This window comes from Microchirus variegatus (assembly GCF_963457635.1).
Source record: "Microchirus variegatus genome assembly, chromosome: 1".
Classification (NCBI taxonomy): domain Eukaryota; kingdom Metazoa; phylum Chordata; class Actinopteri; order Pleuronectiformes; family Soleidae; genus Microchirus; species Microchirus variegatus.
Genome location: NC_139802.1, coordinates 6,730,680 through 6,757,734, shown reverse-complemented (window position 1 = coordinate 6,757,734; position 27,055 = coordinate 6,730,680). Strand labels below are relative to the sequence as shown.

The 27,055-nt window shown below is 41.8% G+C and overlaps 1 protein-coding gene across 4 annotated transcripts; it reads right to left on the bottom strand.

The window, feature by feature from the left end:
• Positions 1-27,055, bottom strand: hdac9b (histone deacetylase 9b). 4 transcript variants are annotated; one of them, XM_083892442.1, is made up of 12 exons: positions 26,639-27,055; positions 19,549-19,790; positions 19,017-19,197; positions 17,631-17,754; positions 17,401-17,522; positions 13,167-13,298; positions 12,762-12,877; positions 11,222-11,344; positions 10,094-10,271; positions 9,786-10,000; positions 7,521-7,868; positions 1-91 (listed from the first exon to the last, which is right to left on the bottom strand). In XM_083892442.1, the coding sequence occupies exons 1-11, from the start codon at positions 26,745-26,747 to the stop codon at positions 7,533-7,535; spliced, it is 1,878 nt and encodes a 625-aa protein (XP_083748568.1). In that variant the 5' UTR covers positions 26,748-27,055; the 3' UTR covers positions 1-91; positions 7,521-7,532. The 4 variants fall into 4 exon arrangements, with proteins under 4 accessions (XP_083748568.1, XP_083748567.1, XP_083748569.1 ...); XM_083892441.1 differs by lacking the exon at positions 1-91 and having other exon boundaries at positions 7,161-7,868; XM_083892443.1 differs by lacking the exons at positions 1-91; positions 26,639-27,055 and adding an exon at positions 26,321-26,450 and having other exon boundaries at positions 7,161-7,868.

Genomic DNA, 27,055 nt, shown 5'->3' with positions numbered 1-27,055 from the left:
TTGAGATGATAGAGAGAAGCACCAGTAACTCAACTGACCACTCGTTACAACCAAGTTTTGCAGAACACCGTCACTGAACAGCTCATCAATCCTTTGAGGAAGAAGGGTTACAGCAGCTGAGGACACTTCATACACATCACACCTAAAGAAGTGGCCAGTCATTTGTTTCAAGCTCATCTGCTCAGTTCCCTAAACACTGAATCAAATCTCTGATCTCTGACCCTTACTGTATTTCGATCATTCCCAAGGATGTTGGTTTCCATAGATGTTTTAATTAACATTTTTTTTTATTTTCATTTGACCACGCCTGGGGGGAAATCCCGATCGCCACAAGAAAAAAAGAGCCTCCCTCTTCCCCAAATCCCAAGAAACCACCAGCAACACATTAAACAAACCATTTTAAAGGGTTTATACAAAAACAAGCACGCAGAATATCTGCTGGGAGTGGTTCAAGGGAGGTCCACTGTGGCTGGGATCAGGATCCAGCCTCTTATTCTGGAACTTCCTGTGCAGAAGAACCAATCAGCTCCCAGGATCCACCGTGTCACTCACATGTCAATCAAACATGCACACCTGCAACCCATCTCACACTTACATGCATGCAGACACACACAAACACACACACACACACGGAAAAGAAACACAACCCTGGGGTCATAACAGTCTTTAAAAGGTGAAAATATATACTGTATAATAATTATCCCTTAGAAGACAGAGCATAGGCTGCTTTTTTCCATTACTATGTTTAAACGTACAGTATATACAGAGGCTATAAGAATGTGCAATATATTTCACTGACTATATAAACAAATCGGAGCAAAAATTACTCCAAATATTTAAAATCGGATGGAATTTGTGAAATTTGGAAATAAGAAATAAATCATAACTTTGACTTGATTAGAAAGTTTTAAAGCCTAAATATGTGACCTATAAACACACACCCAGGATGTCCATATAAGGAGTTGTGTATTATTCCCACGGCAAATTACCATGGGTGCACCTGTGGCACAGATCTGTATATAATATAATAATAATGTTATTTTGTTGACATAACTGTCACCATCTGTACTTGTACAAAATATGTACATCATAATAACGTCAGGTTATAATTTCTTCAATAGGAGGGTGGTGACCTGTCCACCTACGTATTAGCAACCTACCTTTTTTTTTTTTTTTAAATAAACAGAATATGCTCAGGCAGAATATGCCTTAAAGCTAGAATTTTAAGTATCAGCCATAAATTCACCATGGGACAGCCCATAACACGCATCAGGCATGTCCTCCTGTCAGTGCGTGTGAGTGATGACGTTATTTGGAAATTGCACACATGAGCAAACATGGCAGCAGCAGCAGCATTAATGGAGCTTGGAGGCCTGCTTTTCCCACTGTCTCCAACCTGCTACGGCTACGCGGTTTGCGCCAACACGTGCGTATATGCACACGCAGATGTTTTCCTCAGAGAGTGGCCTGTGATGTAGTGTGCGCAGTGTGAAGGACAATCAACTCACTTTGCGTGCGGATGCCTCAGGGACCCTTTCAGGGGGCCCTCAATTTATTCTCTCAATATGTAGTGATAATGAGAGAGCGAGCCCCTAAACCCTGTTTGAAAAATACGTCCCTGAGGCAAAGCACTCTCTCTCTCTCTCTGCCTTCATTCCTATCTTTGTGTATAAAGTCTCATGTAATATCTTACAACATGTAAAAGTGAACCGCAGCATAAGAGATTTGTCATGACTTCACTCACATGGACAAAGTGTTGAATGTAGTTGTTGACTGATTATATACTTAACGGCTCGAATTTCATGTAGACTGAATATTTTTGCAAGGGCAATTTTCCCTTTCAAGTGTGGGCTCATTATCTGCTGTTTCGTTCAGGCCATTATTATTGGCTTTCTCTTCATTTCCCTTATGATTATGTCTCTAGTTAATACAAAGAGTTCGCCATGCCATATAGATCATGAGGAAAAACCCCAGTGGTTCATGGTCACAAGCCACAAATGGCAGGATTTTAGAAAGAACCGAGCTGGAACTCAGAATGGTCTCTTGGCATGGGCTCGGAGAAGAAATCACAACTCTTACGAGCCCTCGGGGTGTCATTTTGCCTGGCGGTGCATTCAGGCAACACTTACAAACACGTCCTGTCCAATAGCTGGAGAGTGGCAGACTTGCTTTATGGGCTCTGGATTGAACGGTGGGAGGGAGGGAGGTAGGCACGTAAAAGTGCCTGCTCACAAAAAATCAAAGGGAGAGGGAGGCATCCAAGGGATGCCGGAGCCCCGCTGATGGGATTCTCGCAGACAGGAGAGGCCAAGTTTGTCGCTCCCCGTCCTCTCTGTGAAGAGGCCACTTCCCCGAGCCACTGCGGTTCCTCAGTATCACCTATCGGATAGGTCAATCAGTGGCTGAGATAAAGCAGCTCCTCAGGACGCGTGGTCTTTGAACCCAGCAGGAGGAGAACTCCCCCAGGTCTCTTATCTCATTAAACTTGAAAAGGAATATCAATCCTTTTAAGACTAAGATAACAGTATTGATGACACCAGTCAGGGAGACTGACAGCAATATAAACACTACCTATGTGGGTCATCAGCATTTTATCTTACAAAACAAAAAGGAAATATGTGCAAGGTGATGTATCTCTTTTTGCCTCTGCTCTTAAATAGAGGTTTCCTGATAACCTTTTATTTATCTTCCAATCATAAATATGTTGTTGCATCTATTTAAAGGTGCATTATGTAATAAAAAATCAAAAAATCAACTGGCCATAAAATCCTCCTAATATGTCACAGAGACTCAGGAAAAATTTTCATATAACAAACTGAACTCACCAACAACAACAGTACAGACAAAATATTTGCATAAAAAAAATATTTTGCAGACTGCAAATCATGTTTATGTTTTGAAATCATGTTTTTTTTGCATGTGGCGCCACCTACTGCTGTGTACCTATCACTGCAGTCAGTCGAGTCTCAGCTGCCGAGCAACCACGGGTTGCCAGTTACATCAGAAACCGAACCTAAAAGACCTCGGTATTTTGAATTTGAATGTAGTAACCGTTTTTTGGCCACATTCTTACGTATGGCACCTTTAATAAAATACTTCCCTGATCCAATCAAACTTTATAGCACAATAGATTGTATACCGTTTCCTTGTGGCGGAAGTAGCCGTTAGCCACCAGGTGGCGACTCCACAGGTTGAAAAAAAACTCAAACTCAATAAATATAAAAACTCAGTTCTATAGGAAAACGAGCACTTCACAGGTACATGACAGGCATGCAGGGCATCAAAGATCTTGGCTTCACGGTCGACATGGGTCACAAAGAATCCAACATCAGCTGCTTTTCTGTTTTCTGGGTGGTGGGGGGTTGGTGCCAATTTTTAACACCAAACACACACACACAACAGTCTCCTCCATTTGCTGTCAGTGCTGCACTGCCTCACACCTCGGGCACGGCTAACTTAACAGCACATGCGTGGAAAGAAAAACACCACAATGAGCTGAACCCCATGCCAGATTCATACAAACCCTGTCATGCACCAAAGGAAGATGGAAAATCTCCTTCATGGGTGATTTTTTTATTTTACTCTTTGTTATCGTCAACTTCGGTGGGCAAGTCCATCCGACAAATAACTTCCTCACTTCAAAACCCGGTTGTAAACTATACGTCCAACAATAAGATGATAGAGAAAGATGGAGGAAGATATAACACTCTAATTCAGTAGTATCTTCACTGATTGAAGTTTTTACAACACGTGTGGTTTTAAGAAATAAGAATTCCATTTCAGTAGAATAAGATTCAGAAATGTGGTGTTTTTTTTTGACAGAAATGAAATTGTGCAGTCATGGGGGAAATTTATGGTGGTTTAAGTTCCTCTAAGGATCCAGCAACATCTTTCCACAGCATCAATCACTCTCCTGTGAACACAGATTGTACCTGAATGTCAAAGTTGCGATCCAGACAGTTGAGTCGAGATCGGTCGGCTGGAGAAAACACAGATGCAGGTCACAGCAGTTTTTTTTTCCCCCTCTTCTTCTTCTTCTTTTTCCCTCCAGCCGAGCAAAGCCATGAACAAAGAAGTGTGTGGTAGGCGACTGCCATGTTTTCAGTGGCACCGAGTTAAGATTTGCTGATTAGAGGCTACAGACGTTTCTGTTCTTTGTAAAGTGAGAAACTGCTCAGGATGACCGTGGCTGCCAGGTGGACGTCGCGTCTCCTCTTCAGCAAGTTTAAGTGCATTATCACGTGTGGATTCTCTGTTAAAAATTGAATGGATTAGTGTGTGTAACATTTTTTCACAACCACTCCAAACCATCCTGTCAAATTCAGTTTGAAGACGCTTGAGCAAAGAAACTTTGGCTCTAGTGGCTGCTGATTTATCAACATCAACTTTCACTTCATTTAGACGCATTTTATGCATCATCAGCGATCAGATATATCGAAAGCACCATCGATAGAGAGTCGACAATTCTGATACGCGAGCGATTTGGTCCACGTCATGTGGATATAAATTTAAAGGTGCCATATGTAAGAATGTGGCCAAAAAGGTTACTACATTCAAATTCAAAATACCGAGGTCTTTTAGGTCTCGTTTTCTGACGTAACTGGCAACCCCTGGTTGTTCGGCAGCTGAGACTCTACTGACCGCAATGATTGGTAGACGGCGGTAGGTGGCGCCACATGCCAAAACATAAACATGATTTGCAGTCTGCAAAATATTTTTTTGAATGCAAATATTTCGTCTGTACTGTTGTTGTTGGTGAGTTCAGTTTGTTATACGAACATTATTCCTGAGTCTCTGTGACATATTAGGAGGATTTTATGTCCAGTTGCTTTAGATTTATTACATAATGCAGCATAACACTGGGTTTAAACTGTTGACAGTGTTTTTCCGACTTGGTGGCTTCAAAGCTTTAGAGACATTATTTCAGTGTTTGGATGGCCTAAAGCTGTTTGAGTTGGCGCCTTCAGAATTAAAACTGTCATCACCATCGTGTATCACTCATCCACGTACCTGCATCTCAATGCCTTTTTTTTTTTCTTTTACAGCAATATAAAGGTGATAAAAACTATGGCCTCACTTTAAGGGGCTAATAGCTGGAATTATGTCTTCCCTACTTCCTTACAGCTTAAAAAAAAAAATGCTTGTTTGCTTTTACAACTGGCTCTGTGCACAGCTGGGGAGGGGCAGTACAGATGGATTTAGACTTCATTATTTTATTTTTTCTGTGCCTTTGTAAACAGCTCAGTTAAAATCACAAGGACCTGAAGCTCAAGACATTTAACTCTTGTGACAGTTTCCTGTTTGGGTAAAAAGTATTTTAATCAGACTTCGTGCAATCATGGTCACGATATATAGATGTTGTGATGAACTGAACAACTACGAGTGAACCTTTCCAGTCTCATCGTTGCGTGTATAGCATATCAGGCAGGTCCCATGACCGAAGCCTGCTGTGAAATTGCTTAAGCTTGGTTTGAAAGTATCAGCATAAGTCATATATCACCCACTCGCAGCTCACCTTATCTTGACTGCTCTAATACTGCCACAAGGAACCTTGCTTGCTCACATCAAAGAAGTGTTGTGAAAGCCTCTTAAGCTCCCTTTAAAGGGTTACATAGATTCCAGTGAAAATAAAAGAGCTGGGTTATGGGACCTAGTGTGGGAAAGCCAAGCTGAGCTTATGATTTAGGTTCACTTGAGACACCGTTTTTTTTTTTTTTTTACCTAATGGAGAAAGTCATTTGTGACTTTATAGGACAGAAGTTATGGAAAAGGTTTGTGAAAGCCTTAATTAAGCTTGTGTTTCCTCTGCTCGCAGCACATCCTCACAATGAGATGGGGGGAAAAAAATGATGAATCTTCAGAGAACATCAGAGGTAAATTAACTTTATTTTAAAAAAGAAAGGTTTATCACACAAGGCAAAAAAGAGAAGAAAACTGCAAACTGCTATGAACAGACGCCCCCTTCCACTGACAGCAAAAGGGTTCTCATTACAGCCAAATCAAAGCAGCAAGAGAACAGGACTCACATTGTTCTGATTGTGTTTACTTACACTAAAAACATTACAACTGGACAATCTGAATGTACAATATAAGACAAGTTTTGATTTTCACAGGAATCCAAACACAGAACCCCGATACTAACATTTTTCTTTTACATTGAGTCGACGGTACAAATGAAACTGGAAGGTTTACAGCTATGCAATACATTGAAATGATCACTTTAAGACAGACTATACATGTCGCAATGGGCACTTTCAGGGGAGAAAAAAAAACAGGCTTTAAAAAGAAGAGGAGAAGAAGAAGCAAGGTCCCGTCCAGGGTTTTTTCGTTGAAGTAACATCAAACCTGCATATTGAGGTAACCCTGCCACTGGGGAATACGAAGGAAGTGATTCCCTTTAAAAAAAAAGGACTCTCTTAACCATATCCCCACTCACTTTGTAATTTGTCTTGACAGTAAATCAATTCTCAAGCCTGGCCCCTTCGACTCCTCCAACCCTAGGTCCTCCTCTCTCAACATTCCTGCGCACATGAATCACTCCAACTCCTGGCTTCTAGAAGGCATTTCCTGCCCGGCCCTCTCTCTCTCTCTCTCTCTTTCTCCCTGACTCCTCTGCTGAAAGCTGGGCAGGAACCCGGCCCGAGCTTTGATTTGGACCCAGAGGGAGAAAGCGAGGAGAGCTCAGCTTAGCACACGGGACGGCCCTGGCTGTGTGTCTGCTCAGAGTCTGAGACATGGAGACTCAGGATGTGTCGGGAGATGCCTGCACACCCAAGCAGGGATTTAGTGATTTTACCTTCAAGTTGCAATATGAGCAGCGGACCATATTCCAAATGGCAACATCACTCCCAGCGCTGCGGGAGCACGTGGGAGCATCCTCTGTCCTGCAGTATACATTCTGTCCGAGACAGATGTTCATTATTTCAGCTCTGAGACCACTTAACATGGAACATCGTCACAAAATTGTTGAGAACAACAGAGCACACAGTGTGTGAAACTCTCTGACACACAGTCTATGTGACAACTCGAGGGAGTGGACAAAAGAGCATTCAAATATTATATGGCAAAAAAAATGTACACAACGGGAACATAAGTTGGCTCTTCAAAGCTGTACACCTGTTCGACCCCCAGCCCCCACCCCCACCCTCCCAGAAATCGTCATTGTTGTCAAATCCACAGTATTTTGTACATAAAAGGTTTTTTCGTCACTGGATGACCAAAGCAGCTCTTAAAAAGAACGGTCTAAATTTTATATTCTTATTATATACACAAAAAGTGAAACGTACATATTTTACAGAGATCACTACACAAAGAGCACAAACAGAGAGTCTTAGACAGTGGGATGAGCGAGGCTTCAGCTGAGTCAAACAGGGTCATGTGTTGTGACGGGGGAGAGCTGCCCTACTGTGCAATCATGGCTGCTATGTATGTGTGTGTGTGTGTGTGTGTGTTTTGGGATGTAGATGCACATTTGTAGAGACTTGTTCATCTGCGAATGTTGCGAGTGTGTGTGATCTCACCCTGTTCCCTTCTCAGATCATGGCTCTTATCACCAGTCTCCCTTTGACCTGATGAAGATAGGTGCTCTGCTGAGCCTCTAAGCTCTGATTGGTCAAAGCCTCATCCTCACTATCAGCCGGCTCCTCCTTCACCTTGATGACCCCGTAGTGGACGTCAGGGAGCTCGCTGCTCGAGCCGCCGCTGCTGCTGCTGCTGCTGAGCGTGTGCTTCCGAATGACTCCTCCAGGGGGCAGCCTGTCCTCCTGCATGCTCTCCATCTGCTCTCCGTGCTGCTCCTCCTGCTCTTCCTCTGACTCCTGCAGGTGTGCACTGGGCTGACGTAACTGCTCAATGGACTTGGACAACAGCTGCGAAACAGACAGACGCCTCATCAGTGACGGAGGCACACGGCCAATGAACTTTTACAATCAAACCTTTATCAGCGCAAACTGGGTGTTCGAAAACAGCCGATTCAAACCTCCGAGTAAATGAATCAAGTCAAAAGCACACAGATGTTGATCTAATTAATCAAATCCAACATAAATAAACCCTTTTTTTTTCTTTTAAATTAGTCATTTTGTGGCTGTTGTAATTACAAAACTGGAGGAAACTGACAAAGTGGACTGGGTTGAATATTGAGGTACCCCTCCCACTGGGGAATACGAAGGAATATGCTGGTAATTTGTTAAATAAAAATGTTGAGAAAAACACAAAGGACTTCAGGACTCAAAAGATAAACTTGACATTTACACAAACACCAAAAAAAATAGATTGGAAAGAGTCGATAAGGTCAGGTTAAAGCTTTGGAAATCTATATTTTATATTTTTTTAATCACTCAAACAGAATATTAATCGTCATCAGTTTGAGTTTCAAGTACATCAGGATCTGAGTGGCAGATAGATTCTAAGAGGGAAACAGAGTAATAAAGAAATTGTTAAATGTTTATAATCTAAAAGAGAGGCACATGAGATCCGATCAGACAGATTAAAGGCATGTTTTCACTGTCTTGCAGCTGACGCTGTGCCGTGGTGTGACAACTCAACCACAAGAGGGCTCCATAAACTGATAAGCAGCTACCCTTCACAGCTGGTAACCACAAACATTACTGTCCCTAGAATGTAGGCCTTATATAAATACCCCTTCAGCTACAAGAATTAGCCTCCTTAGTCTGGCAATAATAAAAAAAAAGTTCATACCTCTTCTTTAAATACTTAAGCTCTTCTAGATCTTCATTAGTGCCCCCTGCTGTTGAAAGCACTTCAGGACATTTAAAAAAAAAAGCCTCTGCTAGGAAATTAATTAGGGCAATGTTTTAGCAATCGCTCTCGATAAACACGGAGGGCTCATCCCTGATTAGTGGCCATTTTTAACCTCCACTGAAAGAAGCTTTACTTGCGATCTCATTGGCCTGAGTGATCGCACCAGAGCCCGGTCACACGCTGCTAGGCAAGATGTTGAAAATTATTCAAAGGCTCTTTACAAGTCAAACAAACAATGTAATGTACTTTTCAATAGCCACACACGGTATTGAAATTATAATTTGTTGCTGCGTGACATGAAATCAAGAGTGTTGGTTATGTCTAGTGTTGAGAAACTGTCAAAGGTGTATCTGTATATATACACAGTATGACTCAGTTTGTGCTCATGGTGCTTTGTGTTTCTTATTACGTCCAGGTTAGAGCTGCTCTATAGTCCCCATGACCATTCAGGGCCCAGCGATGGGACACATCAGTATGTGAGCTCACACAATGCTGCCTTTCACAGTGTCGGCCACCTCACACACGTCCCTCACCAGAATAATTACACTCTGTGTATAGCAAGGTCACCTCGGCCAGTGAACAGAAACACAAATATTGCTATAGAGGAACAAAATGTATTCTGGGCAGTTTTTCCTTCATTTGAACTAAGCTTGAATTGAATTTCACAGAGTTAGCATGTGAACGGCACTGATGCCTTAAGCTATGATAACAGAATTAGTGCAGGGGAAGCATTTCTTCCCCATTTGAAGTCGGGCAGAAGTTCCTTTGCTTTGCAGGAAAAACACCAGGATTCCAGGGAAGAGTAGACGAGGGCCCCAGTCTAAAAACCTGAGCTACCACAGATGCTTTTACAAAAGGATAAAAATAGATCAGCATTTGTGTGCTTTAAATGATTAAATCGGACTCCCTGCAGTAAAAAAAAGACCTCAGGGGACCTGAATAGGTGCAACATGAACTTTGCAAAAAAGTAATCTGAAAGTCTAAATCCTCTCCTGTGATTTGAAAATCGATGAACAGCACAATACCTTATTTATGTGGATCTGCTGCTGGTACTGTTTCTGCTTCTCCAGGAAGTGCTGGTGTTGCTGCTGGATGACAAGTTGGGCCAGTGTGTTCTGAGGCAACGGAGCTGACTGGGTTCGGTTCAAGGGCCGGTGTTTTGGTAGTTTAGGCCGACTGCTGGAGGGGCGATCCTTCATGGCCAGAGGGGACTGAGGAAGAGATGACATGGAGCCATGGCCTACGAAACAAAACACACAAAAAGTGTTATATATATATAGCGCGTACGTTGCTGATAAAAAATAATATTTGAAGACAAGGAAAGAAGACTTGCCAGTGGAAAGGATCTTCTGCTGCCTCATCTGCTCCTTCTGGAGGAGGTGTTGGAGGAGAGCCTGGTGACTGGGGCTCACCTTAGACTCCAGGCCTGTGTGAAGAGGCACAGGGCCCAGGAGGTTTCCAGGCAGCCCATGCTTGATTTCTGTTGATCTGTCTTTCAACCCCATGGCAGCCTGAGGGAGGAGAAAAAAAAAAGATTAAGTATTTTTTTCCAATATCTGTGTATTAATATTCAGCTACAAAACATTCCACCAAACATATGTAAGAGAAAAGAGAAGATGGAAAAAAACACATTTATCAAAATGTAGCTACAAACGCTAATGGTACAATACAATTAAGATAGTATTCAATCAAGCTCTGAATGGGACATCAGGTTTTCTATAAAAGTCCCTCTTGATTTGTCACAGTGTCTTCTCCAGGTGTAACATAATTGCCAAACTCCTCCGGTCACTTATCAAATGTGGGAGGTTTGTCTGATTTCCAGAATTTAGTTTCCTAACACTGTGGAAAAGGAGATGTCCTGAGCTTCGTAATTATTTTTCCACCCCACATACGGCAGTTCAAGTGAAGGAGGTGAATTCCTTATGAAAAAGTCTGTGTACAACTTTAAATTGATGATGAAGAAGTATTGTAAGTTAGTTTTTCCACAATCATTTACAAGAATGATAAGTGTTTATTCTAACAAACCAAGCTCAGTAATATTAGCTGTTTTTGTGAATGAATAGGTGCTGAAATCCATCAATGTCCATCAATGGTTTAAAACATTACAGGCAGGTGATGGACAGGCCTCTGTGGAATGTGCCAGAGGACTAAAAGATGATACATCATTTGATAAGTTATCAGGAGTTGCACTTGAGTGCCCTTGGATCTTTTAAAACTGATAAATGAGGTTATAAGAGCATGTCGGACACTAGACACTGCAGGGCAATATTTATTTAAGGACGATAAAATAATCTGGGGCCAAAGGTCAGAGACCTAAGAATCCAGGCATCCATTGATGTCTGTCTTTCCAACATACAGAAGTACAAAGCTTAGCATCACTGATCAACTACACCGGTGTATTAAGCGACATTTCATGCAAACATTCCGGTTAGCGGAGAAAGTCCGCAAAATCTGTACTCACATTCATGGACGAAGATGCAGTAGAAAGCCCCAAGGAGATGTTGGGTAAGGAGGGAGAAGTGTATAAGCTCAGCATGGACATGGAGCCCTCAGGTCGAAATAATCTGGGCTGTGAAGGCCATCTCTATATCAAGCACAAAGGACAGCGCAAACCAAAGAGATTAAGGAGGAGAAATCCCACAAGAGACAATTTGAAAGGCAACATGAGCATAAACCTTAATGCACTATGACGAACAACAGCCTTCTTTGCTGCACACGGAAAGGCAAACGTTTCTTTAAGAAGGATGATATAAATCAGTAGCAGGTTGCAGAGGTTGACTGGAACTTTATAGAATGAGGATTATAAAATGTTCCAAGCCTTTAAATCTACCAATCCACCCTGATTTCTTCAGTCCCCAATCGGCCTGCTGCCTTTTCTGACTCCACGGTCCCCACCCTCTGGCTACTCTCTCAGAGAACATCAGCACTGGGGCATACTTCCTGTACCCAGCAGAGCAGAGGACCAGCATGTGGTTTTGGAACAACCATGTTTATCCTTCCAACCCCTACCAGTACGCAGTGACCTGTATGTGGATATCCGGCCCATATTTGACCCGAGGGACCAGTTCCCTCTGAAAAAGGATACCTAATGTAACGGTCCATAAACACGCCGTGCTTTTGCAACAGGCATGGGGTCTACAGACAGCCCCGCTCTCCACCAGTGACTTTCATGAGAGCCTCAGCTTGGGCTGATACAATAGCAATCCTGTGTGTTTATGTTGTTAGCATGTGGGTGTCTTTGGCTACCAGGGCCTGGGATATCAATTAAACTCCACAGTTTGTCTGTCTCCCTAAGACTCAACCTCCAGCCTGGTGTCGGGGTGTCTCTCCATTCTGTGTCACACTAGGTCCCTACGAGAGTAAACAGCGATGTTTAAGAAAAACACAGCTGTTCTGCTAATATTGTTCTGAGATCTGTCATATCTGCCACCTTCTATAATGGTCTGCTGTATGAGCTTGGTCCAAGGGGAGCCCTGGTCAGTAACTGAGCCACAAATCTATTGGGAAACGCTTCAGAACCACTCAGTGTCGGCATGCAGCCAGACCAATGACAGAAACACCTCTAGAAGCCAACAGCAACCTTATAGCTGAACTTTGCAAAAACATAAAACTGATTGTACAGCACATACGGGGGAAACTAAGGGAGAGAAAAATGTGCCGGGTTTTTATTTTTACTGCTGTTTTTGCGTTCCGAGTACTAACAGTGATAGAGTCCATCGATTTTCCGACATAATGTGTCATCTTTACACGAGTAATCAGACATGTGGGTCAAACTGTGCCTGTTTAATGTCATTGTGGGGAGCCATTTTCATTGGAGTGTAAAAGACAAAGGCTGTTTTTATAGCTGCAAGCAGAAGGACAGATAAGCATTCACTGCCCTGCCATAAAATTATACTTTCAATATGGCATGATTCCCACATTAAAATGCATCAGTAGTGAGTTTTTTTTTTGTTTTTTTTTGCATTATTCTTTTTCCACTTGATTCAGATTCACAAACATACCTCTGTTTTTGTGGTGGTAGGAAGAGACGAGGGTCCATTTTCAGCCCCCAAGGCACTGGAGGCCCCTATGGGAGAGCTGGGGCCGGAGCCAGGGGCACTGTTCGTGGGCGTCGAGTCTAAAAAACATCAAATAGTTTCAGACAAAGTATGCATGCTCACTCTCTACACTCAAAACACACACACAACGGTCTTTCTTAACACTGAAGTGCAATCACCATTAAATGTTACAGCTCTGCAGAATCGCTGATTATTGTCCAGCTCTGCAATAATAATAATAATAATAATACTAGGATGTAGTGTTGTCTTGTTTATGGAGAACACTTGAAATACCAGATTATATGATGCAGGCCATTTGAACGGATGTTGTAGCAAGAAAAATAAATGTAATGTCCTGGTAATACACACCCATTAGCTCCAGGGCCCTCTTCTTATAAGGAGTCATGATGTTTCCATCTCTTCTCTTCAGCATTGGACTGCTCCTCCTCTCTGCTACCTTCTGCTTCAGTCGGGATCGTACCTTCAGGTTAGGCTCAGAGGCTGAAAAATAAAGAGAAGGTATTTTTTTTACTGCAAAGTCTCTAACCACATCATTTGGAGATAGAGCTAAAATAGAGATAAATTACCCAATCATGTGAGGGAATAATTTTATGGAGTCAGTTTGATTTTAAACAGCCCGCATGAAATGAACATTATCAAAGAAAATAGCAACATCATAAAATAAGGGGGAAGTGAAAGAGAAATAAAAGGACCATAAATCAGTGCAAAAATAAGCAATAACGTCGCACTTTGACATGTAACCATTTCAGTTTCAGTGAAATTCAGAGCAGGTTTCAGATAAATTAAATGAGTCAGGATTGGGCCTATTTCCACCTCATCTGGACTAAATTAGGTTGAGCAGCACAGAGGCTCTAAGTGAAGGAGTGCGCTACCTGCCGCCCTGGTGACCACAGTCTGATACAGTAGCAACAGTTAAACTAACACAAAAACATGGCAGATGTTTCAGGCCCCCAAACCCCGTCGCCCCCGCCCCTGCTAATGCAAAACAGAGATAGCCCAATACACAGTCCGAACACACACACATACACTGAGCCTGGCCTGAACTGACTTGGACTTAGAAATACAGTCCATCAGTATTAAAAGCAAAGCTGTCATCTTATTCCTCACCACAGACATTTTAATAGGTACAAATGATGGATTTAAAAATTGTCGTTCAAAATTGTTATGAGGTCTCACTACAATTATTCAATCATTTTAGAACCTTCGTGTAAACAGTGTCCCTTTACATTTACGTCCTTTAGCGTCATTATATAAATGAAAGTTTGGCTGTTGGGTCGTGTTGTTGCATCTGCTGATAGTGACACAGCGAGTCACTGGGTCAACATGTCGCACATGGACTTCCCATCAAGCCTCTGGACATGGAATCCCACAGCAAGCTTTGCACACTCAAATAAACAATCGGAATAGATACGGCTATGTCCACGTTATGTAAAGCCTCCGTTACAGTTACACAACAGCCAATCTATTTCAATTATTTAGTTTTGAATCAATAATTCAGTGGGTCTCTTGAATTGTGCTACATTATACAGCTATACGTGCAGAAGTGGGGCTATGACGTGGGTGCACAGCGAGGAGGAAGAGGAGGAGGAGGCGAGGGAGCAGCGACGGGGTACAGCTCAAGAGAGCAGGCCAGATGTTGCTATTTCTGGCTATTGTCAAAAAAGAAGCAAAACCTTCTTCACTAATACGTGGCACAGACCTCTAATCCTGTGGGTGTGAGGTAGAATGAAAGAGAGCGAGGGAGGAAGAAAGGAGGCAGGAGAGATAAATGGAGAGAAAACGCTGTTGGGAGTCGTATGAATCTGCTTCACGCCCTGCTGCCTTGATTGCTTTCTATTTTTACACTCTGCTGCCACCAAGCTACGCATCCCAATTGGTCGCCACGGGAACACCAGACAGCAGCACTGGAACAAACACTTTCTCACTGGTCTCCAAGGGGAAAAAATGCCCTGGTGCACAGTGCAACAGGAGGCAATGATGGCAGCAGCAAAGTACATGCATATACACGGAACACCTGGGTCACTTCTCTGGCCTCAACATTAACAAAAACATACAGCAATGCCTGCACTACACCACAGTCATAAATCAATCACCTTATTACATTTAAATGTGGTGCTGCAGGGCTAAAGGCTTTGCCAGTGAACGTGTTATGTATCTGTGCTTAATCAGAATTTTTGCTCCACTGAGTGTTTGTGTCCATTAGAGCCAGGATCTGGACAGATGGCTGTGGAAAGCTGAGGTGTGTGTTCTGGGCCGGCTTCTCATTTTACCTTCTTATGTAACCCGAGGCAGAAATGGAAGAATTAATGCTCTTTAAAATAACAAGGCAATAATATTTTTAACCAAAGCTAAGTTACACTTCCTCATATATTTCATGCTCAGAGATCTAGAATTATTTAATTCATGTTTTATTTTTATTTTTTTATTAACACAATTTTATCATTAATTTTGCATTTGGGTTTTTTTTTTGTTTTTTTTTACAGTTTTACCTTTGCAGGGATTATTTTTTTTAAATCTTCCCTGCACCTGCTGAACGTACACGTTTGGTAACTGGGTCAAGACCAGAGAGGGTGTTGCACTTCTTACCGCTAAGCTGCAACTATTCTGAGCACAAACTACATGCGTGGCCTTGCTCTGGTCTATTCTATTTTGCGGGAAGTGAAACAAAGAGGATATACTATACCGAGTAAACAAGTTAATCATGTGAAATGTTTTAAACTGCTTTTTGTGTCAAAGGAAATGAAACAAAGCGCATCGCAGCTGCTCTGTATATTTAAGGTTTCACTGTTAATAGAACATCTAATAGAGTTCAAAGACTATTGATACTCTTTCTATTTATGTTTTTGTCTTGTACTACTGTTCTACTTTGCAAAACTTTGAGTTGTGGTACTCATTATTGCCTTTTAAAGAGTAATCTTGTTATATTTTACATTTACATAAGCTGTCCACTACAACTAAAATGTACAATGACAACCTCAAACTCAACCAGAAAGAAACGTAAGTCGAGGCCCTTTGGTCAGATAAAGCAGGGTGACTGTAACGCAGAGCTCTCGAGTCATCTCCATTTTGTTTTCAAAGAGCGAGACTTGCTTAAACAAACAGTCCTGTCGAGGTTCAGCCCGCCCGTGCCAGTCCTAACTTGGTTACACCTGCCAATCAGCTATCAGGGACAGCCAGTGGCTCCGGGAACAACACTACCTTTGTGTGTCCCTCTCGCGTGCCGAGCTCTCCGAGGGCTTTAATGAAGACAGGCAGGAAGTGGGGGAGGAAGGCCTAAGCAGGAAATGACCATATATAGATTCAGGAATCCAAAGAGCAATAAATAGTTTTTATCAGTGAAAGAGTCAGATACGGACACGGGGAGATGGTTTAACCATGAAATAGAGGAATGAAAACGTTGTGTTTGAGCAGCAGAGAGCAGCTGTTGGTTTAAAGCTAGCTTTTTACTTTCAGAGTAAAAAGCAAAACAATGCTACCATACCATAAAAACAGTCTCTCTGTTATTTTCAACTGGTTACTTGTGAGACAAGGTCTTAACTTTGTGAGTCTAAAGACATGTTTCAAAAAAAAAAATGCAAATGTATATCTTCAGAAGGGGCATTTATGTTTGAAGATGGTGTGATTCAAAATGATTACAACAAAGAAAAGCTGTCAAAGGTTCCATTTACCTTTCTAATATTTATCCTCGCCATGCAGCAACTTTAATTTACAAGCTGTAATTCCCAAGCCTGATCTTTAAGTTGAGTAAACATGCAACATGGCAGGCTTGTAGTTAAATAACTCAACAAGTATAATTGTTTTCCAGTGTAATTACAAGAGACGCAGAAGGGAAAAGATCATAATGCAATTTAGTGACCTCACTGTCGAATTATGAAGTTTTTAGCTTGGCGAGCACTTGCAAACCACGAGAGGCCAGGAATTAAATGTATTTACACAGTCGTCCCCAAAGGGTTCGTTCTGACTTAAAACCAACAAACCTGAGCAGCTCTTTCGTGGAAAACCTGTGTCTTTTCAAAATAGTTTTTAAAGTCCATAACTCAGGAGTAATTAATCTGCTTTAATTCACTCATTCACCACTAAACTGTTCAAAGGGAACTTGCAATTTGGTTTATTATTGTAACATAAGGACAAATGTGGTTCCTTTTAAATAATTGCAAGGTAATTGCAGTACAAATAACAGCAATTAAAATCTAAAACTTGTGAAGCAAAAACGATACAATGAAACCGTGTTGCTGGTTGTGTTCGGCTGCCGTCCTTCAGAATAATCCAAATAGGAGTTAAAAGTTAAAGTTTCTTTTCGTTGTGAGAGTTTTGTGTAAAGCCCTGAAGGCATGAGTGGTGAGCAGAGGTCATAATGAGCCTAACTGATGTCATTAGCAGGTCATCAGCAACCTCGGGAAATACTAACTGAGGAAATGACCTTTTGATTGACAGGGGGCAAAATGACACTGGGTTTAATAATAAACTAGTGTAGTGAAATCGAAAATAACTGTTTGAGGAACAGTGTGTACACAGTGTTTTACTTTTAGGTCTTTGCTGTGTGCACGTGCGTGTGTGTGTGTGTTTGTGTAAGTTAGCAAACCTGTCTTCCTCAAGGGGAAATCGTCTTTGCTCTCTATGGGCGATGGCAGAGTGTAGTGGCAGGTGGGAGATGTCCCACCCAGAGGCGAAGAGCTTTGGTCCAGTGACGTGTGGTGAGACGACCTGATCACATAAAAATCACATTTGTTGAGATTATATGGCAAGATTACAAACACTAAAGAATGATTTAAATATAGTATGTGTCTCTTGAAAGGAAAGAAAAGTACTTACGTGTACCAGAGTTTTGGGTGGTGGATGAAAGAATGGCCGACTCCACTACCCACAGGGTCTTTGGCGGATTTGCTCAACAGAAACTCTTGGAGTTTCTGCTTCACCTCGGTACTGGCCACTGCACCTGTGAGACCAAAAGACAGAACCAAAGGGATTGGGGTCACCCTAGGGCAACAACTGATAAAGTTGGCGACCTTGAGTGTCATGAAAGGCGCCTCCAAATATAATGCATTATTATTATTATTATTATTATTATTATTATTATTATTATTAAAATCTACTTTATGAAACTTGCAGATTTACTACTCATTTTCTACTAACCATGACTATTTTATTTAAATGTTCCTCTAAAATCTCCTCTTTAAGATTTTGAAGAACCCCCATCTAATGTAGGGAGATCTCCCCCTAGTGGTGCAGGAGCACAATATTAGTTTCAAGCTACTAAAGTGATACTGCCTAGGGATGTTCTTTCCCACTGGAGGGTTACAGTTGCAGGACAAAGTCTCAAATTACCTGATCTGTCCGAGCCCTAAATCTAGTTTATTATTAGCTGTAAGGTAAAAACAGATATGAAACACTCTATCTGAATCTATTTTCATTGTGCTATTGAAAGATGTCCTCCTCAACTCGGGGCTTAAATGTCACTGGACAACCTGATGTCATCAGTTCAAGGAAATGGTTTAGTGCCGTGCCCTCGTGATCCTTCTATCGTATGAATATTTTCCTTTATCTGATAAATAAAAAAAATAAAAATAACCCCCAAAAAATAATAATAATTCCAAGTTTCTAAGACAGACCGAATATGGAGTCTAAAAATGCTACCAGATGGCAAATAAATACAACAGTTAATTCATTAATTATCACAAAAAAGGCAATTGTGTCCTCTGACTGAAATACTAACGTATAACTTGACTAAAGTTATCTTTAATTAATGGCTGGTTGCTGTATGCGATGATAAAAAAAAAAAAGTGAAAATAGAATCAAATGTTACATCACTTGTTTGTGTTCGTGTTGGCAGCTTTTTCACGCCACCGAGCTCCAAGAGCTTAAGAAGTTACAAAGCCTACTGAGCTTCATAGCACAAATGATGTCTGGATATTAGTAAATCATTATTAAATCATTAAGGGCTCTGTATGAAAACTGTATATGAGTAGTTTCTCAGTCGGTAAAGCATCTCGCTACAGGAAACCATTACGATTTAGCTGTTAGATGCGTGTTTTGTGTTTGGCCACACACTAAGGTAATACATTAAACAATGACTGAAGAGGTTGAGGATTATGATGATTTCAGAGCATCACGATCGCTTCAGCCTTGCGGCCGTTAAAAATCACAAATTCCACCCCTGATGTTTAAGAGATGGCGATGATGGCGGTGTCAAGCTCTTACTCTCTCTGGAGCGCTCCTTAGCCCTGAGGCTCAGGCTGGAAACATGCTGCTCTCGCCGATGCCTCTCCTGCTCCTTCTCCTGCTGGCTCTGCTGCTGCTGCTGTTGCTGCTGCTGCTCGAGACGACGCTCCTTCTCAGCGAGTTCCTGCTGCTGTTTCATGGCCTGGAGCTCCTGCTGGAGCTGAGAAACACACAGGCCTCAAGTCAGCATGACGCACACTGATAAATATATTTTTAAAACAAGAGAGGCTTCTACAGTCTGCATTTTGCTGTGATGGACTATTCTGTACTTGTCTGTAAAAACAAAACCCACGCTGTGCTATAATGTATTGCTCAACACCCTGCCTTGCAGTGCTGAGTTTCCTTCTTTTCTGCACTCTGTAACATTATCCTGGGCTATAATGTTTTTCACTGATCTGCACTATACCATGCTGTGTTTGTGCTCTTCTGTTTTGAACACTGCTGTGTTGTGTTGTTCCGCATTGTGCACTGCTGCGCTGTCCTCCATACATCTGTTCGGTGCATCGCTGACCTTAAGATGCTCCTGGAGCTGAGCCTGGTGCTGACGGGTCAGCTTCTCATGCTGCTTCTGGAACTCGCTGATCAGTAACTGCTTCTGGATCTGCTGCTGCTTCTGGATGAGGAGCAACTCCTGCTGCAGCTGCCTCTCCCACAGTCCTGGGTCCGAGCCTGGCCCCAGCATCCTCAGATCTGTGCGCAGGTCCAGAGGAGATAAGGGATCCACAGCCAACGGCACGTCTGGCTTAATGTCAACTGAGGACGTCAGTGGAAAGAACAGATCGAGAAGAACAAAGCTTTAATTGCATGGCATGAATATTTTTGACAGTGGAATTCTGAAAGTGCGTAATACTGTGTTGTATTAAAGCTTCCGACCACTAGTTGGCAAGATGCTTTCAGCTATTTCTTCCCATCTTTCCACTCCTCTCACTAGACAAACAAATCTATACATGTTTTATGCATATAACTTTCATGATTTTTTAAACACAATTCTGGGGAAAATAATATATATATCCCCATGCTAACGGTGTCCCAAAATATCTTAACATAGTGTATCATCCCATCTGTATGGGAGAAGTATTATTTAGCCGGATTCTTGCCAATACTTATTGTCTAATTGTATATATGTATATTGCTGTGGACAAAAAAAGGACAAGCAAAAAGAAACATGGGAAAATAAATAAGGAAGGGGAGTAAAAGTAAGCCCAGAAATAAGGAGCACATATTTTTCTCTCGTGATCCCCAGAAACCTGCAATTATAAAAATGTCTATAAACAAACAGCATCACATCGGTCAGTGCAGCGTCCACTGGGAGCAGCTGTAGAACACACTGAATGAACATTTGGCACGAAATGTTACAGCGGTGATTAAAGTATTTAGATAAATCCTATCTTTGCACGGCCCGGATAAAATAAATAAATAAATAAGGGATTCCTCGGAACATCATGCAGACATCACTCCTTTATATAAATAGCGCAAGGAGACGAAGTTAATGAATTCACGCTCACCGACTTTTAAGCGCAGATAACTGCAACATGTGAGTTGACGAGGCCTGCTGTCTTTGTCTTTGACAACTACCTTGATTGTACGTAGTTGCCAGATACAAAATAAGAGGACATCCCTTTGCTCTCCCAGCTCTATATATAGCATGTTCCACAGAGAAAATCAATTTCCAGTTACGAACAACAGAGACAGGGCCACTTCATCACCTACTTCCACAGAGGATGATGAGTGACTGTACAATATTCTTCTCTGTCCCCCTTTTTTTGTTTTTATGATAATCCACGCTTCTGTATCTTTAAAACTGTAGTGCTGCTGCTTACAGGATCACCTATGTATTCCGGACACATCATATTTGGCCGCTCACTATATATAAAGTGTTCAGTTCTTGACTAAATGACATGTTACTTATGCCGATCATGGTGTGACATTCAAAGAAGGGTAAGCATTGTGCAGACTGTATAATGTCTCATTGATTTTGAAACCAGGGGAAATATTCAAACCTTCTTAAAATTCCAGGGGCTAGAGAGAGATTTATTGAGTGCATTCATTGGCTTAATCCTCTCAAGGGTCACATTTAAGAGAACAAACGTGGACAATGTTTCTTCACCACATGCTTTTAGAAATGTTACACTTTTTATTTTCACTTACATGTTTGTACTGTCATTCTTCATTAACTATAATGCGATACAAATGAATAAGAATTTAAACCTGCCAGGAGAAGTAGTGACACTGGGTGTAGCTATCAATTAAGATGCAGCGTGCCAACGTTCACCGATGCTGTGAAGCTCACTGGCGCCCATTTGTTTTGCCATGTAGCCTGTTTTTCTTTGCCACCATTCCATGTGTATGCGGCGGTGATGATTATAAATAGAAACATAAAAGCAAGTGGCGCAATCCTGGTCTGTGACAACCCCCACACCCTAGTATCCACCACCCTAACTTGCCGCTGCCATGGCAACGCTGGCGACATAATTACGTCTCCCCATCCTGCAGATATTGAGTCTCGCTGCATGTCATCTGCTGCCTACAGTGGCAATGTGACATGTTGACTATTATATCAGCTTTTCAGCTCTTATATAAGAAAGGAGTCCCCAGCAGAGAGAACATGTTACAAAACCATCCAACACACACACACAAATACACACAGACACACACTCTGAAGACAGTCAGTGGATAAGTGATATGATAAGTCGTCTTAAAACATGTTCAAAGAGTAAAGACGGTAAGAAGGGGCTCCTGAGCTGTATTTCTTCTCTCTATGTTCTAAAAACAGCACCAATCAAATGACAGTAGAGAGAAACAGCTCAGCAGGCACAGAGAACAGGCACCTGTAGAACAGAGCCTTCTTTCCTGACAGGGAATATTAATCTTGGCTTGAAAGTACTTGAAAAAGGACTCTTTTGTGGAGGCTGTTATTCCAGGGGCAGCCGTGAAACTGTGAACCAGTCAAGGGCTCAGAGAATCAGGGAGCCTTAGTGATATTTTCCCGAGTAGACCTAAATATAGCAAAAGAAAAAAAAGAAAAATCAAACTGCAACAAAAAAAAAAAGCACCTGCTGCTTTGGAGAATTTACCACTGTGATATCCAATTAATCTCATATTCCATTCTGTACCCTCATTGTGACTGCCATTAAGGATCTCCACTTTGATCAGCACACCAAGCTGAGCCTCCATCAGAAAATCTCAGACAGTGGTTTAACGAGATGTGAAGTGGGGAGGTGAAGGACGAGTGTGGAAGCTTATGCAACCTTTGATAACCAAGGCTGGATGAAACAGCCCTTGAGGAAAGCACAACAGCCTCTTGGGCCTGTTTCTATTCTCATCCACTCTGGGTCCACTGTGTGGGCAAAAAAAAAACCGCTGGATGAAATGGCAGCTTTGAGGGAACATAATAAGGTCCTAAAGGTACATAGGTATAATTCTGGCTCCGCTGAATCCTCTACCTAATGTAAAATTCATTATTCACAACTGACATTGTCATCTGTGCCGAGTGAAACACAGGGAAAAGGTCAATACATGTCTCTGTCTATGTACTCAACTCAACCACAGAATACATAAGAAGCTTTGTTTCAACAGCCTCAAATTCACAGTTGATACATTTGAGTCACATGTACCCTAAACCTACCCAAAGCTGAACATGTAATGTTTCTGTATGACGAAAATACTCTCCAGGCAGAGGAGAATATGGAACCACCAGTAACTGGGGCTAAATATAAATGCTTTTCTGAGCAGGGTCTTAATATAGACAATGTGCAAAAGACTGTCACAGTTGTGAGGTGGCCTGCTCAATTTAACACGGGCAAAAATAAAAGCGCAGTGGTGCATTTATGTAACTTTCGGGTCAATTCTAAAGAGATCACTCTCGAAGAAGAAGAAGGAGAAGGAGAAGGAGAAGGAGAAGGAGAAGGGTCAGTGATTCAACAGATCCACTGGTCGATCATGACCCTCGCTAAGAATACTTTGTTCCGAGTGACAGTGACGTGCCTCCTGATTGGTGGAGAGTGCAGTCCTGAAGTGTCTCCAGGCACTGGTAAACAAGAGATTTATGAATGACAGGTCCCAAATTTGTTTTTAGCACAAGGGTGCGACAAGCACCCTGCCCCATGCCCAAATTCCTCCCTGTGGAGGACCTGCCAAGGGGGATTGAGTGACTCATGGCCTGTGACCACGCTCTCACTGCAGCGTCGCACCACTAGTGTCCCCAAAGTGTTTATTTCTATAACCGATATGCCTCTCATTAGCCTTGGTGGTTGTTAGAGTGACAATCACAGCCTTAATTTGAGATGTTGGATGGCGGTCTTTTTTTCTTTCTTTTTTTTTTGCCTCAGGCCACATTAGCAGTCTTCCCACCATGGAGGGAGAATAGACGCACATCACCAGTGACATTACTACTGCATGTGCGAGGCGTCTGAAACACAGAAATATACACAGCGAAACACCATTTGGATAAGTCATCATGCAGGCTCACATTGGATTTCTCACCTTGAACTTAAATGAAAAAGAAATCATTAATACTGTAACATTATACCACTGAATACAAAATATGCAGCTATTTTTACACCTCACCAAGTCTGGGTTGCACCTATAGATATGTTTTGGTGTCAGTGAATGAGGCAAGTATTCACATTTCAGCATAAAGTGGGGAAATTATGCTGCTTGAGTGTTGGCGTGTAGATAAAATAATGCCCTATTTAATTTGTTACTGAGAATTATTTCAGTATGATGAATCTTTTTCATCTTTTTTAATAATAATATATATTGAGGAACTTCTTCTATTTTTAATAGAAAATGTATCCAATCAGTTAATGTGTAGCTACAGTGTTAAATATCTGCTTTTGTCCTCATACATTCTGCTTTGTCTGAACTAATTAAAAGCAGTAAAATCATATTTAATGTTGGAACTCTGGTTGCTCTATCACTGTGTGAGTGTGTCCACGGAATCTTTACACTGACCATTGATAAAACATATTCAATTCATAAATGAGCTAATTAGAGGTTAAACAATAACAAAAACAACAGTGGGTCACTTTGTGTTTACACTGTAGACATGTACATTGTGAGCATTTAGTGTGTTATTGAGACACTTGTTGATCTTAATTCCCTGTCTGACAGTATAAATAGATCCAAAGATACAGAAGATGTTTGAGGGCAAAAATAAGCTGATGCTTCCAACTGCAATGTGGTGCTGGGTCTCTCATTAAGTGCCTTGTTATTTTGAGCAGCTGGCATGTCTAAAGCAGGAAACAGGTCTTTATTTTTAAGACTGAGACTCGTCCTTGCAGCTGAGCCAGAGCTGCGGCTTGCAGGCTATCTGCTAACAAAGAGAGCCGAGCCGAACCATCACAGACTGAAGGGAGCCAGAAGTCCAGTTATTTACCCGCCATCGAGCCAAACAACACCGCCGCACAAAATGATGCTGAATCTCGATCCAAGCAAAAAAGACGAAGATAACACAGGAAACTAGGTGTCCCTCTGTCAAGGCTTTACATCATTATCCACTGACAGCTCTACATCATATAGTCAATAAAATTCCAAGTCAATCAACAGGAGTTGTCAAATGTATTAAATCTTCAGCTGGATAAAATGTCCCTTAACACAAGCTATAATCTTATTTTGCACCATAACAAAAATGCAACATATATTTTTATTTGGACTCATTTTTTGGTTCAAAAATAATAGGTTACTTCACTTCTTTAATGAGCAATCGTAAAAGCACACTGAAACAAAATCTCATATTCTTTTGTACCGTTTTGCTCAGGCTCATCAGCAAGGGGGCACTTGAAGCATGGATGGTAAGTAGATACAGAATACAGATAAGAGGACTTGAAAGGGGCAGCATTGTTGTGCTGTGAAGGTCCCTATTGAAAGGAGCATGCATGATATTTTACATGATATTTTGCACAATTAGATTTCCCCCGCTGGAGAGTGCAGTGAGGGCCGTGTTTGTCAGAACTTTAATGTTACTGGCGCTGATCAAAACAAAATGTGGCCTTTCAATTTTCACACTCTTTCTGAAGTGTAACAACAGAGGACCTGATTTAAATGCTACGAAGACTGCCACAGGAAACACGCGCTCACAGAGCTTACCTATAAACAGCGCTGCTCACAACGAAAGATCAATATCCTCAAGCGCAGATAACAATCTCTTTAAAAGGAAAGCGTTTGCTTGCAGCAAATTCACACAAAGTGAACCTGGTACAGCATTTCACACAGATAATGTGAGTCACTGTCAGGTGTGGAAAGAACATATCAAACAGGCAAAAATCTCTCTATATATATATCTGTTCCGAACTGCTGTTATATCAGGAGCACGGCGAGATGGAATGATAACGCACAGACGCCTAATCTTAGCAGGCTAATGCCATAAGCTGAAAATAACTCACCTAAGAATAGCTGACCCACAGAATAAGCAAGGAGTCTGAATTAAGGCGCTCAGTATAATTGTTGTTTGGCTCACTGGCCGTCAAGACAGTGCAGCCAGATGGTCAGATAACCTGTTCTATTGACAGAGGTGGAATGTGTCATCTCCCCGTCATGCTCCCGTTTTATTTTTAAATCCCCTCACGTTCAGCCCACTGCCGGGAGAGGCTTTCAGGCACTCTGTTCACTTCTCTCAATTCAGATTTAAGACAGATTTTTTTTTTTTTTTCAGTTTTAGCGTTTTAGCTCATCTATAAATACCACGCTAAAAAAATTGGTCATATTATATTTCAGTAAATTTAGTCAAACATGACTCACTTTGCCGTAACGCATTCATTTGAACAGTATCATATAACACACAACGTTTCAAGCCCAAAACTATTTTAAAAAGGCATCCGCACATTTTATCAATAGCCACATTCTAAAAAGATTTGAAAAAATAAAAGCAAAATAGGTGTGACTCATCTTAAGCCTACACGGTGAATACAGGTTACTCATACTGATTTCAGCGTGGACTCTTTTCAATTCAATTCACTTCTCAGGTCAAAAATAGAACAGTCAATGTCTGTTGTGAATTTCCTGAGAGAAACCTTTCATTTGTCCTCTCCGTACAGTTTTTCTGGTTCCCCGAAAAGTGCACACTGACATGGAAGCTCGCAAAACACAACACTCCTTTCATGGTCACACTGACTCATTTCAGAGAAGGAGAGCATGGGAATAGTGTTAACATGTTTCCTTCTAATTCATATACAAATAGCACTGTTTTGCATGCTGAACAGATACAGAAGGTTTTAACTGATCACAAGACGTTTGTTAGCACAAATGCAAGTAACTGCTCATCTGAGAAACACAAGAGTAAATACCTTGATTCAGAAAGAAGTGCCTGATCCTACCACGCTGCTGTGCTGAGAGGGTTTGAGTTCTCTTTTCACACAGAATGAGAGACCAGCTGAGCGCAAAGAGTTGAGAGTATGCGAGAGAGGGAGAGAGAGAGAACGAGAGAGATAGAGAGTGAATGTGTGTGTGAGACACACTGAGGATGTGAGATAGCAGAGAAGTGGGAACAGATTCAGCAAAAGGAGAAAAGGCAGGGGCAGGAATGCAAAGAAGAAGGGGGGAAAAAGACGGGTAAAAAAATAAGATTCCTCAAGAGGAGCAGAAACACCGGTCTGTGTGATCACCTGAGTTGTTCACGTTGTGCATCTTGGTCTGGGTGGGCTGCTGCTGGTGTCCAACGTGCCCTTCTGTTGTGGAGAAACTTGACTCGCCCTCGTAAATCGTCTGCAGCATACTCCACTCAGCGGTCAGGTCTCATCGCCAGCCTTGTGTTTCCTGTCACCAAGAGCCACCCCTCAGCCACTCAGGGGAGAGACCACGACAACAGGCAACTCTCTCGCTTCCTCTGCCTCCTCCTCTGAGAAACCACTCTCACTGTAGAGCAAAAACACAAACTGCACACTCTCTTTCTCTGCAAGCTCCCGGTGCTCTGCCTTAATCTGGTTCAAACACTAAACACAGTGTTTGGAGAAGGGACCCACTATTTTTCTTTCTTATCTGCCTCTCTTCCTATTTCTTTCCAGTCAGTGACGTTTTTTTTT